General features: G+C 42.9%; 1 protein-coding gene across 1 annotated transcript in view; it reads left to right on the top strand.

Moving 5' to 3' along the window:
* The window catches only part of dnah10 (dynein axonemal heavy chain 10), a 31,784-nt gene that overhangs the window by 13,432 nt on the left and 4,858 nt on the right, over positions 1-13,494 (top strand). The window contains exons 31-68 of the mRNA XM_061039081.1: positions 54-237; positions 357-491; positions 1,534-1,686; positions 1,858-2,046; positions 2,370-2,516; positions 2,788-2,979; positions 3,060-3,178; positions 3,265-3,423; positions 3,538-3,673; positions 3,767-3,889; positions 3,983-4,114; positions 4,239-4,455; positions 4,656-4,775; positions 4,884-5,029; positions 5,111-5,263; positions 5,519-5,779; positions 5,862-6,034; positions 6,126-6,219; positions 6,403-6,570; positions 6,937-7,125; positions 7,539-7,710; positions 7,806-8,009; positions 8,094-8,174; positions 8,284-8,481; positions 8,609-8,770; positions 9,359-9,533; positions 9,647-9,828; positions 9,936-10,072; positions 10,158-10,375; positions 10,530-10,751; positions 10,856-11,003; positions 11,138-11,417; positions 11,500-11,729; positions 11,818-12,091; positions 12,182-12,286; positions 12,414-12,568; positions 12,651-12,805; positions 12,954-13,137. Of these exons, the coding sequence (XP_060895064.1) occupies positions 54-237; positions 357-491; positions 1,534-1,686; positions 1,858-2,046; positions 2,370-2,516; positions 2,788-2,979; positions 3,060-3,178; positions 3,265-3,423; positions 3,538-3,673; positions 3,767-3,889; positions 3,983-4,114; positions 4,239-4,455; positions 4,656-4,775; positions 4,884-5,029; positions 5,111-5,263; positions 5,519-5,779; positions 5,862-6,034; positions 6,126-6,219; positions 6,403-6,570; positions 6,937-7,125; positions 7,539-7,710; positions 7,806-8,009; positions 8,094-8,174; positions 8,284-8,481; positions 8,609-8,770; positions 9,359-9,533; positions 9,647-9,828; positions 9,936-10,072; positions 10,158-10,375; positions 10,530-10,751; positions 10,856-11,003; positions 11,138-11,417; positions 11,500-11,729; positions 11,818-12,091; positions 12,182-12,286; positions 12,414-12,568; positions 12,651-12,805; positions 12,954-13,137 (6,472 nt within the window). The remainder of the gene's footprint in view (positions 1-53; positions 238-356; positions 492-1,533; positions 1,687-1,857; positions 2,047-2,369; positions 2,517-2,787; positions 2,980-3,059; positions 3,179-3,264; positions 3,424-3,537; positions 3,674-3,766; positions 3,890-3,982; positions 4,115-4,238; positions 4,456-4,655; positions 4,776-4,883; positions 5,030-5,110; positions 5,264-5,518; positions 5,780-5,861; positions 6,035-6,125; positions 6,220-6,402; positions 6,571-6,936; positions 7,126-7,538; positions 7,711-7,805; positions 8,010-8,093; positions 8,175-8,283; positions 8,482-8,608; positions 8,771-9,358; positions 9,534-9,646; positions 9,829-9,935; positions 10,073-10,157; positions 10,376-10,529; positions 10,752-10,855; positions 11,004-11,137; positions 11,418-11,499; positions 11,730-11,817; positions 12,092-12,181; positions 12,287-12,413; positions 12,569-12,650; positions 12,806-12,953; positions 13,138-13,494) is intronic.

The following is a 13,494-nucleotide window of genomic DNA, read 5'->3' as shown; positions in this document are numbered from 1 at the left end:
TTATTACATTTGCAAGTGCACCTCGTTACATTGAAGTGTTATTTTCTTTCCAGCATAATGGACGCGCGGGAGTTTGAGTGGGAAAGCCAGCTTAGATTCTACTGGATCAAAGAACACGACAACCTGTTTGTGCGTCAGTGCAGCGCGTCCTTCTCTTACGGCTATGAATACATGGGGTTGAACGGTCGACTGGTTATAACCCCACTGACGGACAGAATCTACCTCACACTCACACAGGTTTGAGAAGCTTTGCAAATGTTTATCTACCAAACTACTTAATAAAACTCCCAAACTCAGACAATAAGGTCATTCTGGTTAAATCACAGGATGTGTGAATGTGTCTGTTTGTGATGCAGGCCTTGTCCATGTACCTGGGTGGAGCTCCTGCTGGACCAGCTGGCACAGGAAAGACAGAGTCCACCAAAGATCTGGCTAAGGCTTTGGGCCTTCTCTGTGTGGTGACAAACTGTGGTGAGGGGATGGACTACATGGTAAGAAGCCTACACTGAAGGAACCAACAGCAACAGAAAAATGATCATAGTATGAATGACTAAAAAAATCAATGTAGAAAACATAATGTCACCCATTGGTTTGTTGACTTTTTTTGCGATTTGCTTTATTTTGTGCATTTTTATTATTTAAACATACATGAAAAATTCACCAAATAACATACAAAGTTCAAACTAATAAGACAAACAAACAAACACACACAAAAACAAAGAAAATGGCATTCATATTTTTCTTGGCAGTGTTTCAAAAGATTGTCATATGAACATCTAATATCATGTCTACCGATCATATGCCGATAAGAACCCCAAATAAATCTGAAAACCTAAGTGTTATTATTTTGTAAATAAGCAAAAGAAGCCGGCTCATTTCTCTTCTCCCTGACGCTGATTTTCTCCACACAGTCCTGCTCCCTGTTTAAAGGGTTAGTTTCCACCAACAACACACTTTCTAAAGCCCCAAGTTTGACATTGTGGCTATGGCCATCTTGTTTATTTAGGAGCCTGAAGTGACCATATTTTGTTGAGTGCATGAATACGCCTTTTTTTTTTTTCATTTCTAACCTGGTTGGCAGGTTGCCTTGTAACAGTTTGTCAATTACAGGAAGCACATCCTGCTTTCTTGTCTTTTAGTCTTATTCCTAATGGGACAATTATTCACTGCATTAACTTAAAATTTAATTAGGTGACAAATTTAGGGAGAAAGTACAATCAAATACAATTTTACTATTTAATTAAATTACTTTTTGCAACCACTGGAGTCGCCCCCTGCTGCCCATTACAAAGACTACAGCGTTAAGAGGCCAAGGGGCTTTATCCACTTCTGACACAATGTTTAGTGTGAGGCTATTCTTTGATCATTTTCTGTCCGACACATAAGGAAATGAATTCTTAAACATCTAAAGTCACAGTTAAGAGAAGAAAAAGAAGAAAAAAAAGTCAAATAATGTTCTTAATCTATAAACAAATATTTATGTTAAAACTGCACTTGTATTTATCTGTTTTTTTTTCTCTTATGTGTTTGCAGGCTGTGGGTAAGATCTTGTCTGGGCTCGCCCAGTGTGGAGCCTGGGGTTGCTTCGATGAGTTCAACCGTATCGATGCCTCTGTGTTGTCCGTTATCTCCTCTCAAATCCAGACGATCCGTAACGCTCTCATTCTGCACCTGCAGAGGTTTCATGTGAGTCTGTTGTAGTTAAGAAGAACCTTTCATACAAACCTTGAAATTCTTATGTAATTTGAGGTGAATTTCATCAGGATTTTATAGGTTTAAAAATTCTTCAACTGTGAGCAGTGTTGTTGACTTATCTTTTTCTTCCTTCCCTCCTTCTGACTTCATTGTTCACATCAGTTTGAAGGGCAAGAGATCAGCCTGGATGGCCGCATGGGGATTTTCATCACCATGAACCCAGGTTATGCAGGACGCACGGAGCTGCCTGAGTCAGTCAAAGCCCTCTTTAGGCCTGTTGTGGTTATTGTGCCTGATCTGCAGCAGATCTGTGAGATCATGCTCTTCTCTGAGGGCTTCCTCATGGCCAAGGTGAGGGACTCACCAACAGCAAACACAATTATCATTTTCACATTCAGCTGAAGCTCTCATTTAAGCATTCCACAATGAACCATGAATGTGCAATATTACTGAAATTCAGATTTAAATGAGTGTTGTCAGGTACTTTTTGATATTCTATTATTTATTGTTTTTCTTGTGTGTCAGTGCAGCACTTAATTTTTTTATGGATGTGAAATAATCATCAAGCATTAATCAAATTATCTACATACAATACTTTAACATCTTTATACCACATTACCTAAACATGTTGTTTCTCATAAATGACTTTTTCTCATCCCTGTTGCTCATTTCAGGTGCTGGCAAAGAAGATGACGGTACTGTACAAGCTGGCTCGTGAACAGCTGTCCAAGCAGTCTCATTATGACTTTGGTCTGCGCGCTCTGAAGTCTGTGCTCGTGATGGCAGGAGAGCTGAAGAGAGGCTCGCCAGACCTCCATGAGGTAGAGATGTTTCATTTTTATAAAGTGCATTGGAAACTCTTTTCTGAAAAATAAAAACATTTGTATTTGACTATTTGATGCAAGAGTAAGACATGGAGGAAAATGCAGGAAATGCAAAAGAGACAAACTAGTGTGAGGTCAAACAGATCCCCTTCTGATATCCTCACAAACATAATAATTATTTTCCTTGAAGATTTTTCCAACCCTTCCTGATCTTTTGCTTTTATTTCCTAGTCATCATTATGTGTTATTTTGTGTTTCCTCTTCACAGGATGTGGTCTTGATGCGAGCTCTCAGGGACATGAACCTGCCGAAGTTTGTGTTTGAGGATGTGCCTCTATTCCTCGGGCTGATCTCAGATCTGTTCCCTGGGCTGGACTGTCCTCGTGTACGCTATCCAAACTTCAATGACGCTGTGGAAGAGATCCTACAAGACAACAAATACGTCCTAATCGCTAACCAGGTGAGTTATCAGGGTCTCAGATTTGTTTGTTTTTTGGTTGATAGCTACACCCTTTTCTTTGTACTGTCTGTTGGTTCCAGGTGGATAAAGTGGTGCAGTTGTATGAGACCATGATGACCAGACATACTACCATGATTGTTGGCCCAACAGGAGGAGGGAAATCAGTTGTGATCAACACCTTATGTCAAGCTCAAACCAAGTACATGCAGACATAGTTTACACCCATTAGATTTACACCACCTTAAACTCTTCACAATATTAACATTTATTTTATCCCATCATCAGATTGAGTTTGCACACCAAGATGTATCCTCTGAACCCTAAAGCCATGAGTGTCATTGAACTTTACGGTATTTTGGACCCTGAAACTCGAGACTGGACTGATGGGATCTTATCCAACATCTTTCGGGACATCAACAAGCCCACTGACAAAAAAGAGCGGAGGTAAAGAGGAACAAAGGAGGCATTTAATCAGTCAGTTGATTTAGATCTGCAGTATGCCACACATGTATTAAACATTCTCTGGAATACACATAAATCATGCACTTTGACTTATAGGTACATCCTGTTTGATGGCGACGTGGATGCTCTATGGGTGGAGAATATGAACTCGGTAATGGATGACAACAGGCTCCTCACTCTCGCCAATGGAGAACGGATCCGTTTGCAGAATCACTGTGCCATGCTGTTCGAGGTTTCTCTGAATTTTCAAGTTTTCTGTCAACACATGTCAATGCAAATTTGTGCAAAGCGACTTTTCAGAGCATGATGAATTGGATCATTTCAGGTTGGTGATCTGCAGTACGCCTCCCCTGCTACTGTTTCCCGCTGCGGGATGGTTTTTGTCGACCCAAAAAACCTGCGGTTCTCCCCGTACTGGCAGAGATGGGTGATTGACAGACCTGAAGGGGTATGAGAATTAAAAAAACACTTTGTAATTATAATACTTCCTTATAATTTAACAGTATAATAAACATATCCACCCTGTCTTTGTTTTTGCCAGGAACAAAAAGTGCTGAACAAATTGTTTGAGAAATATGTGCACAGCTCCATCGACATGATTGTGGACGGTATTGTTGACGGCAAACAGGGACAGAAACTGAAGACTATTGTGCCTCAGACAGATCTGAACATGGTAAGGTCATCCCACCCCTCTCAAAAGTAATCCAGTGTAGGAATGCTGAAATGATAAGATGATCGTTAGGCATGACTAGTGCACTGTCTTGGATGAATTCTTTATGCGTCGGTGGTGCATTCAGGTGACCCAGCTGTGCTTGACACTGGATGCACTCCTGGAGGGTGAGCCCAGCAGTGCTGATGTCATGGAGTGTTACTTCCTGGAAGCTCTGTACTGTTCCCTCGGGGCCACACTGCTGGAGTCCAGCAGGATCAAGTTTGACGAGTTCATCAAAAAGCTTTCCTGTTTAACCGCAGTGCATGATGAGAAGAGTCTGGCTGGACCGGGTGAGATCCCAGGTAAGAAGCAAGAATTTGTACTGAGATAACTATGAAATCAATGTCGTGGCAAACGGTACTCGGTTTTTGGCCGGATGGAGATTCAGAGATTGAACATCACTCAGAAAACATGTGCTCATGCATATATCCAGGTGTGATTAAACTTGCTGGTCGGCCACTTCTCTCTCATTTCTGATAACAAAGTGTTTGCATTAATCCAGGATACCTCCCAACCCTGTATGAGTTCCACTTTGATGGAACGCAGCAGAAGTGGGTCCCCTGGAGTTCTCTCGTCACCAAATACATCCACAACCCTCAAATGAAGTTTGCTGATATTCTAGGTAAAGGTTCATTCTGCGCACTGTGAGACGAACTAATCCAGTGTCTTGTCTGCGTACTGCATATTTGATTTTCCACTTTGATTCCCTCCTCCTCCATCTTTACTTAAGTGCCGACTATCGACACCACCCGAGCCAGCTGGATCCTGGAACAGATGGTGAAGATTAAGAGGCCTGTGCTTCTAGTCGGAGAGTCCGGCACCTCCAAGACCGCCACCATCCTTAACTTCCTGAAGAACCTGAATGCAGATACAACAGTCAGTTTTCCATCGAACCATCATTGCAGGATTATTCTTGATGTGTACCTATAATTTAAATTCTTCTTTTTCTCTTCCTAGATCACTCTTATCATCAACTTCTCATCTAGAACAACTTCAATGGACCTGCAGCGGAACCTGGAGGCCAATGTGGAGAAGAGGACCAAAGAGATCTACGGACCCCCGATTGGAAAGAGACTGCTGGTCTTTATGGATGACATGAACATGCCAAAGGTAGACACTCGGTGATTGTAAGGTTGTCTTACTTTGCCCTACTTTTCTGATTCAACATGTTTAAAACAATACAATCTTTGGTGTGGGACCAAAACGTTGCCAATGTATTTATGCAATTTAGAAAGTGTGCTGGGAATTTCTTGAAATTTTTGATAATTGAAAACAAGAAGTTAACTAATATTGAGTTGATTCTAATATCATGACTAACCTAAGTGCTTATTTGATTGACATGTTTTAAACTCTTTGCTTACCCAGGTGGATAGTTACGGAACACAGCAGCCTATCGCCCTTCTCAAGCTGTTATTGAACCGAGGAGGCATTTATGACAGAGGAAAGGAGCTCAACTACAAAATCCTCAAAGACCTCGGCTTCATAGCTGCCATGGGACAGGCAGGAGGCGGGAGGAACGAGGTGGATACCCGCTTTGTCTCCCTCTTCAGTGTCTTCAGCATCCCCTTCCCTGCACTGGAGTCCCTCAAGCTCATCTATGCTTCCATTATCAAAGGCCACACTAGAGTGAGTCCCTCATACTACACAAATCAATACATATCAGAATAGTCCATATCATATAGATTTATTTAACCTGACAATATTTCAGCAATTCGAGGATGCCATACAGAAGGCTTGTGATAAAGTCATCGTCTGCACGCTGGAACTGTACAACAACATCATCAAAGATCTGCCGCCCACTCCCTCCAAGTTCCACTACATCTTCAACCTGAGGGACCTGTCGCGAGTGTACAATGGGCTGACCCTGACCAAACCTGACAGGTCTGTTGCTAACACTTTCACCTTTCACTGTTTACAGAAAAAAAAAACCTCTTGAGTTTCTAATGTTGTTTGACTCATTTCTCTCCAACAGGTTTCTGACTGTCACCCAGTTTGTGCGTGTCTGGAGGAATGAGTGCCTGAGAATCTTCCATGACAGGCTCATTGATCAAACTGACAAAGCCTTGGTAATTTAACCATTATAGTTCAAACAATGTACAGTGCTCTCCCCTATATATTGACTGCAGGAATAAATTCAAAAGGGGATATTGAACTGATTTTAACAATACTAAAGTTTGAGTATACTAACACAGTTTTGTAGTTGTGTCTTTCCTTTTTCAAATGAACCCAACACGCTTTGTTACCTCCAGGTCCAAGGACATATAAAGAATCTGATTGAGGAGCATTTCAGGTCGGACACGGAGGCAGTCATGAGGGACCCAATTCTTTTTGGAGACTACAGGATGGCCCTCAGTGAGACTGAACCGAGGGTCTACGAGGACATGCAGGACTATGATGCTTCAAAAGCCCTGTTTCAGGTTAAACCCAAAGCAGTCTAATACAAATGTATTTATAAAGCACGTTTAAAACCAGCAAGGGTCGACCACAATCAAACATCAAAACCATAACCCTAACCCTAACCCACAACACACTAAGACAAATATAAAAACAAGACAATAAAAGAAGTTAAAGCTGCAAAAGGCCAATAGGAAAAAGATAAGACATCTCTAATGCAGCGCTAAAAGCCAAGGAGTAAGAGTTATTCAATATGATATTTATTGTGCAGTGATGTTCTTTATGGATTTGAATATTAAAATGGTATAAAAAAAATCTCTTAAACTCTGTTACGTTCATTTACATCCTAACTCTGTTAGACCTAAAAGACGTATTTGTGCATCCTGCAGGAGATTTTGGAGGAGTACAACGAGAACATGTCCAGGATGAACCTCGTGCTGTTTGATGACGCTCTGGAACATCTGACCCGGGTTCACCGCATCATCCGCATAGATCGAGGCCACGCCCTGCTCGTTGGTGTCGGAGGCTCCGGCAAGCAGTCCCTCACCAAACTTGCTGCTTTCACTGCCGGCTGTGAGGTTGTAAAACACAAACCCGAGATTTGAAAGATGAAAAGATGAAAGTCACATGTGCTGCAGAAAAAATTAGGGCAGAGTAAATAGACCGTTAACGTGTACATCACTCGACTAATTATCTGCCATAATAATATTGCTTGGATAATGTTTGGATTTTTTGACTTGGTACAATCATAGCTTCAATGAACAAGGAAGTCAGACATAAAGTTTTAGGTGATGATGTGTTCCACAGCATTTAAACTTCAGAGCTTCTAATGGAATGCTAGAACAACAAAAGGAGATTAAGTGTTGTAAAACTATACCCATATATGGACATATATTTGTGTGATTTTAACTTTATATTTGTCAAAATTGCATATTGCTAAATATTTGAAAATAAATCTCCATCCTCCAGTAATAAATGTTGCTTTCCGCAGGTGTTTGAGATAACACTGAGCAGAGGATACTGTGAGTCAAACCTCCGCGATGACCTGAAAACACTGTACCTGAAGCTCGGCATTGAAAATAAGAAGACCGTGTTCCTCTTCACTGACGCGCATGTGGCTGAGGAAGGCTTCCTGGAGCTTATTAACAACATGCTCACATCAGGTTGGATGTCATTTAAACCTCCTGGAATCACAACAGGTTCATCGTTTTTTTTAAAAAGCTACAGCTGTGATACTCTGATCATGCCCTGTTTCTAGGCATCGTCCCTGCGTTGTTCCCTGATGACGAGAAAGAGTCGGTTCTCAACCAGCTACGTGAAGAAGCTCTTAAAATGGGATCAGGTCCCTCTAAAGAGAGTATTTGGCAGTACTTTGTCAACAAGAGTGCCAACAATCTGCACATCGTTTTAGGCATGTCTCCAGTGGGAGACACCCTGAGGACACGCTGCAGGAACTTCCCAGGTGAAACAGGATGTCAGGTTTCACTTGATTTTAATTCAATTTCTGATTGTTTTTGACAAACTGTGTTTATGTTTGTTTTCTCAGGACTGATGAACAACACTGTGATAGACTGGTTCCTGCCATGGCCTCCACAGGCTTTGCTTGCAGTGGCTCAGTCTTTCCTTGGTGTGTATTTTCACATAATGTTGTCTTTTTTTTTTAAGTTTGTCTTATTGGCTTTCTTTAGCTGAGGGCTAAGGAGGGGATTGTTCACCAAGTTGTATTATTATTTTAGGTGAAAGTGCGATGATTCCTGAGGAACACTCTGCAGCTGTGATAGCTCATGTATGCATGGTGCACAGCTCTGTGGGCGACTACAGCAAGCTATTCCTGCAGAAACTCAGACGTTGTAACTTTGTTACTCCAAAGAATTACTTGGACTTCATTAACGCATACACCAACCTCCTGGAGGAAAAGGACCAATACATCCTGGGTGAGAAAATGGAAAATGGAACAGCATTTGCTCCCTCTGTGGGAAAGGCTGCACAGCTGCTTTGTTTTTGATAAGTTGTGATGATTTCAGACACTTTGTTTTGTTGACTTGTTCGCTCCTGCACCAGCTCAGTGCAAACGTCTGGAGGGCGGTTTGGATAAACTGAAGGAGGCCAGTGAGCAGCTAGCCAAGCTGAATGTCAAGCTGGCAGACCAGAAGGTGATTCTTGCTGAAAAGTCCACAGCCTGTGAGACCCTGTTGGATGAGATCAGCACAAACACAACAATAGGTCAGTGAGTACCTGCCTCCCTTAACTAGGGATTATATAAAAAACAACGTGTTGTAGGTGTTTGGTGGGGGTTGTTGCTGCTGTATAAATTTAATGATGAAATCGTGAAACAGACTGTGGATTATAACGTGGTTTAATCGGCCGAGGTCAGACAGTTACAACAGAACACAAATTGTTAACAATCACAAACTGACAAAGTGCTGACAAAGTTTCTATGTTAACATCTTGCTTATATTCTGCTAGAAGGTACATCCTACAAATTCTTGGCTACTTTGGTTCATCTCTTTAAGACAAGAAAGAAGACATCAGCTTGACTTGTAAATGTCAGACATATACATTTCATTCTCAGCAAACCTTCGCTTACAACAGACAGTTGGCTCCAAACCAAATATAACCCTGCTGCTATGAGATGTTAGATATGGTTACAGCTTCAACCTAAGAGAAGAGTTACTCTTAGATGGTAGACAGATTTAAATGGTTCATTCACACAAAGTTACCAAAATGTATGAATTCATGAAAATTCGTCAGTAGGATTATGACACTAAACACAGATGTTGCAAAGCACTCATCAATGACATGCCCTTGTAGCTGAGGAGAAAAAGACTTTGGCAGAAGACAAAGCCAAAGAGATCGAAGAGCAGAACAAGGTGATAGCAGTTGAGAAGAAAGAAGCAGAAAGCTCCCTGGCTGAAGCTCTGCCGGCGTTAGAGGCGGCTCGCCTGGCCCTGCAAGACCTAGAAAAGTCTGACGTCACAGAGATCCGGTAAGTTCAATACCCAGTCTTTGCATACCCAACCAGAAAAAGCAAACTTAATGCAAACTGTATATCTCCCCCTTTACCTCTGCCTGCCTTCTCCTGATGGTCCCATCGTGCAGATCCTTTGCCAAGCCACCCAAACAGGTGCAGGTAGTCTGCGAGTGCATTCTGGTCATGCGTGGCCACAAGGAGGTCAGCTGGCAGGCGGCTAAAGGAATGATGTCAGAGGCTAACTTCTTGCGCTCTCTGATGGAGATGGACTGTGATTCCATAAGTAACAACCAGGTCAGGACTGTCAAAGGTAAGTCGCAGAATTAATAACACCAATGTGCTGTGTATAGCAGAGGCATCTGCACGTGGTAGGTATCCCACAGATGTTTTCTCACTTCGTTATTTCCTCTGGCTAAGGCTTCCTGAAGAATCTCCAGACAAGCGTTGAGGAGATGCAGGCGATCAGTAAGGCTGGATCAGGAATGTTTAAGTTTGTCGAGGCCATCATGGGTTACTGCGAGGTCGCCAGGGAGATCAAACCGAAGAGAGAGAAGGTAATCTTATATATAATCCCGTAGCGTTATGCTATGGAAGAAGGAAGGCAGATATAATAATAGCAATGTATGATGTTTTTTTCAGGTGGCACGTCTGGAGAAGAATTTCTTTCGGAGTAAGCACGAGTTTGAGGGCATTCAGAGCGAGCTCAGTAATATCCAGAAAGAGTTGCAGACTCTTGGTGCGAAGTACCAAGCTGCCCTCACTGAGAAAGATATGCTGCAAGAGGAGGCAGAGCTCATGGAGAGGAGGCTGATAGCTGCTGACAAACTGATATCAGGCTTGAGCTCCGAGAATGAACGGTGAGGCTGAAAAAGACAACAAATCCGGTCACAATACTTTCGACAATGACACTGACAAAAACGGCAAAGAGCTGAATATTTGTTTCAGTTAAATCAAAATCTAATTGTCTCCGTCTGTCTCCATCAATCATTTGTTTGACTTATCCGCACTCAGATGGACTCAGGATTTGGAGGAGCTGAAGCAGCGGCGTGTGCGTCTCCTGGGCGACTGCCTGATCTCTGCTGCTTTCCTGAGCTACGAGGGGGCCTTCAGCTGGGATTTCAGGAATGAAATGGTTTACGAAGTGTGGGTCAAAGATGTACAGGAGAGAGGAATCCCCTTGAGTCAGCCTTTCAGAATAGAAAGCCTTCTAACTGATGAGGTTGAAATCAGCAAGTGAGGGCTAACTAAGGTTTCTTGAAACTTGAAACATTTTTTTTCCCGCTGGAACTGAACACTGTGTGTGGCTGACTATGTGTCAAACAACTCCTCTGTGACAGATGGGGCTCAGAGGGCTTGCCTCCAGATGAGCTGTCAGTGCAGAACGGAATCCTCACAACCAGAGGGTGCAGATTTCCACTGTGCATCGACCCTCAACAACAAGCCCTCAACTGGATTAAGAAGAAAGAAGAAAACAACAACCTCAAGGTACAAAACGCTTCATGCCAGTTCTGATAATATGATGTTACCACTCCTAAAGTGTCAGGATGACTTGTTTCCCATATCTGACAACTAGAAAGACTCACAACATGCTGTCCTTACCACACTGTTTTTGTCCCCAGATTTCATCTTTCAACGATCCAGACTTCCTGAAGCACCTTGAGATGGCCATCAAATATGGCTTCCCTTTCCTTTTCCAAGATGTGGATGAATACATCGACCCCGTGATTGATACCGTCCTGGAGAGGAATGTTAAAGGAGCAGAGGGCAGGCAGGTCATCATGCTGGGCGACAAGGAGGTTGACTTTGATCCCAACTTTAAACTGTACCTCAACACAAAGCTGTCCAACCCCAAATATTCCCCTTCAGTGTTTGGAAAAGCCATGGTCATCAACTATACTGGTAAGATCCTTCAGCATGACAACCACAGGACCGCTTGAACGACATGTACACAGTCATTCATTGTATCTACATTTACATGTAGTGACACTGAAGGGCCTGGAGGACCAGCTGCTGAGTGTTATCATGGGCTTTGAGAAGAAGGAGCTGGAGGAGCAGCGTGAGCACTTGATCCAAGAGACAAGCAACAACAAGAAGCTGCTGAAGAACCTCGGGGACTCGCTGCTCAGAGAGCTGGCCACATCGACAGGAAACATGCTGGATAACACAGAGCTGGTTTACACGTTGGAGGAAACAAAGTCCAAATCCAGCGAGGTGAGTTTCTCAACAAGAAACCGTGAATAAGACAATTTTACAAAAGGTTTTATTTCTACTTTCATTTGTGTGATGTTGTGATCACCAGGTGTTTGAGAAACTGAAGTTGGCTGAGGAGACAGCCATGGACATCGATGAACTCAGAGATGGTTACCGACCGGCTGCCAAGCGCGGTGCCATCCTGTTCTTCGTGCTGACAGAAATGGCTCTGGTGAACAGCATGTACCAGTACTCTCTGGCCTCATACCTGGAAGTGTTTGATTTTTCTCTACGCAAATCTCTTTCCAACTCTGTCCTGCCCCGAAGACTGAAGAACATCATGAGCACTCTGACGTACAATGTCTACAACTACGGGTGCACAGGTAACATAACAATGGCTGAATAACAAGACAAGCACAGTATTTATTGTTACTGTGTGAATGTTAAAACCGGAAAAAACTGCATGTCCTCAGGTCTGTTTGAGAGACACAAGCTGCTCTTTTCCTTCAATTTGACCATCAAGATAGAGCAGGCGGAGGGGAGGGCTCCTCAGGAGGAGCTGGAGTTTTTTATTAAGGGTGAGATATGCAGAGAAAGTTGAACTCCTCTTCATGATTAAGAGGATTACAGTAATCTAAAACAAAAATAAAAAAAAAACCATGTAAGCAGACAGCCCTCAACATGTATTTTCACATGTTTCTTTAGGAAATCTATCCCTGGAAAAGAGCACACGCAAAAAGCCGTGTGACTGGCTCCCGGGTCAGGGCTGGGAGGACATAGTGAAACTGGCAGAGCTCTTTCCGGAGCAGTTTGGCTCTCTGCCTGACGATGTGGAGAAAAATTCCACTGACTGGAAGTCTGTAAGTGACTGCAGCGACTGGAATCACCATTAGCATCAAACCTCATCCATTAAGAGTACAACTGTTATTGTTTTCTCCTCAGTGGTACGACTTAGATGGTCCTGAGCAGGCTACATTCCCCATGAAATACGACGAGAGCCTGTCGGCCTTCCAGAAGCTGCTGCTGCTGCGCTGCTTTCGTGTTGACAGAGTCTACAGAGCTGTGACCGACTACGTCACGGTCACCATGGGCGAGAAGTGAGACCGTTTTTATTCCAAATATTAATGCACTAACTATCACCATGTAAACAGAAAATAAACTCTATCTGCTGTCATACGTTTACAGAAGATACAGATATTTCACCAGGCTCTGAGTTTCTAAATGTTTTCTTGTATTTCTGATCAGATACGTACAGCCTCCTGTGATCAGCTATGATACAATCTATGAGCAGAGCACACCTTTCTCCCCGATTGTGTTCATCCTGAGCCCCGGCTCCGACCCAGGAAGTGACCTCATGAAGCTAGCAGAGAGGTCGGGCTTTGAAGGAAGCAAGTTCAAGTTCCTCGCTATGGGCCAAGGCCAAGAGAAGGTACTGAAGACTTAACCAACATGTGAAGCTTTGAGTGTGGTCAATCGAAACCTGTATAGTGTCACTGTGTGATCAAACTTTGTAACATTAAAGTAGCAGAAAGCAACATAAACATTTTCAATGGAAAAAAGCTTCCACCTCCCCCTTATGCTACCTCAAATCACTCCGCTTCAGTCAATCAATCAAAACTGTCTGTTGCACTCAGCTAGTTATGTCGCAATCAGAGGACAGAAACACTATCAACCGATTAAAATACATCTGAAAAAAAGGTTAAAAGTAGCAACAGGTGTGTGCTGCACAGCTTTAATGCTCTCAGCACTACTGAGGCACGGAGAGAGAGAGAGTCGCTGACAAAGA

Source organism: Labrus mixtus, chromosome 5, assembly GCF_963584025.1.
Source record: "Labrus mixtus chromosome 5, fLabMix1.1, whole genome shotgun sequence".
NCBI lineage: Eukaryota > Metazoa > Chordata > Actinopteri > Labriformes > Labridae > Labrus > Labrus mixtus.
Note: the sequence above shows the minus strand (reverse complement) of the source record. Positions and strands in the feature narration are given on the sequence as shown.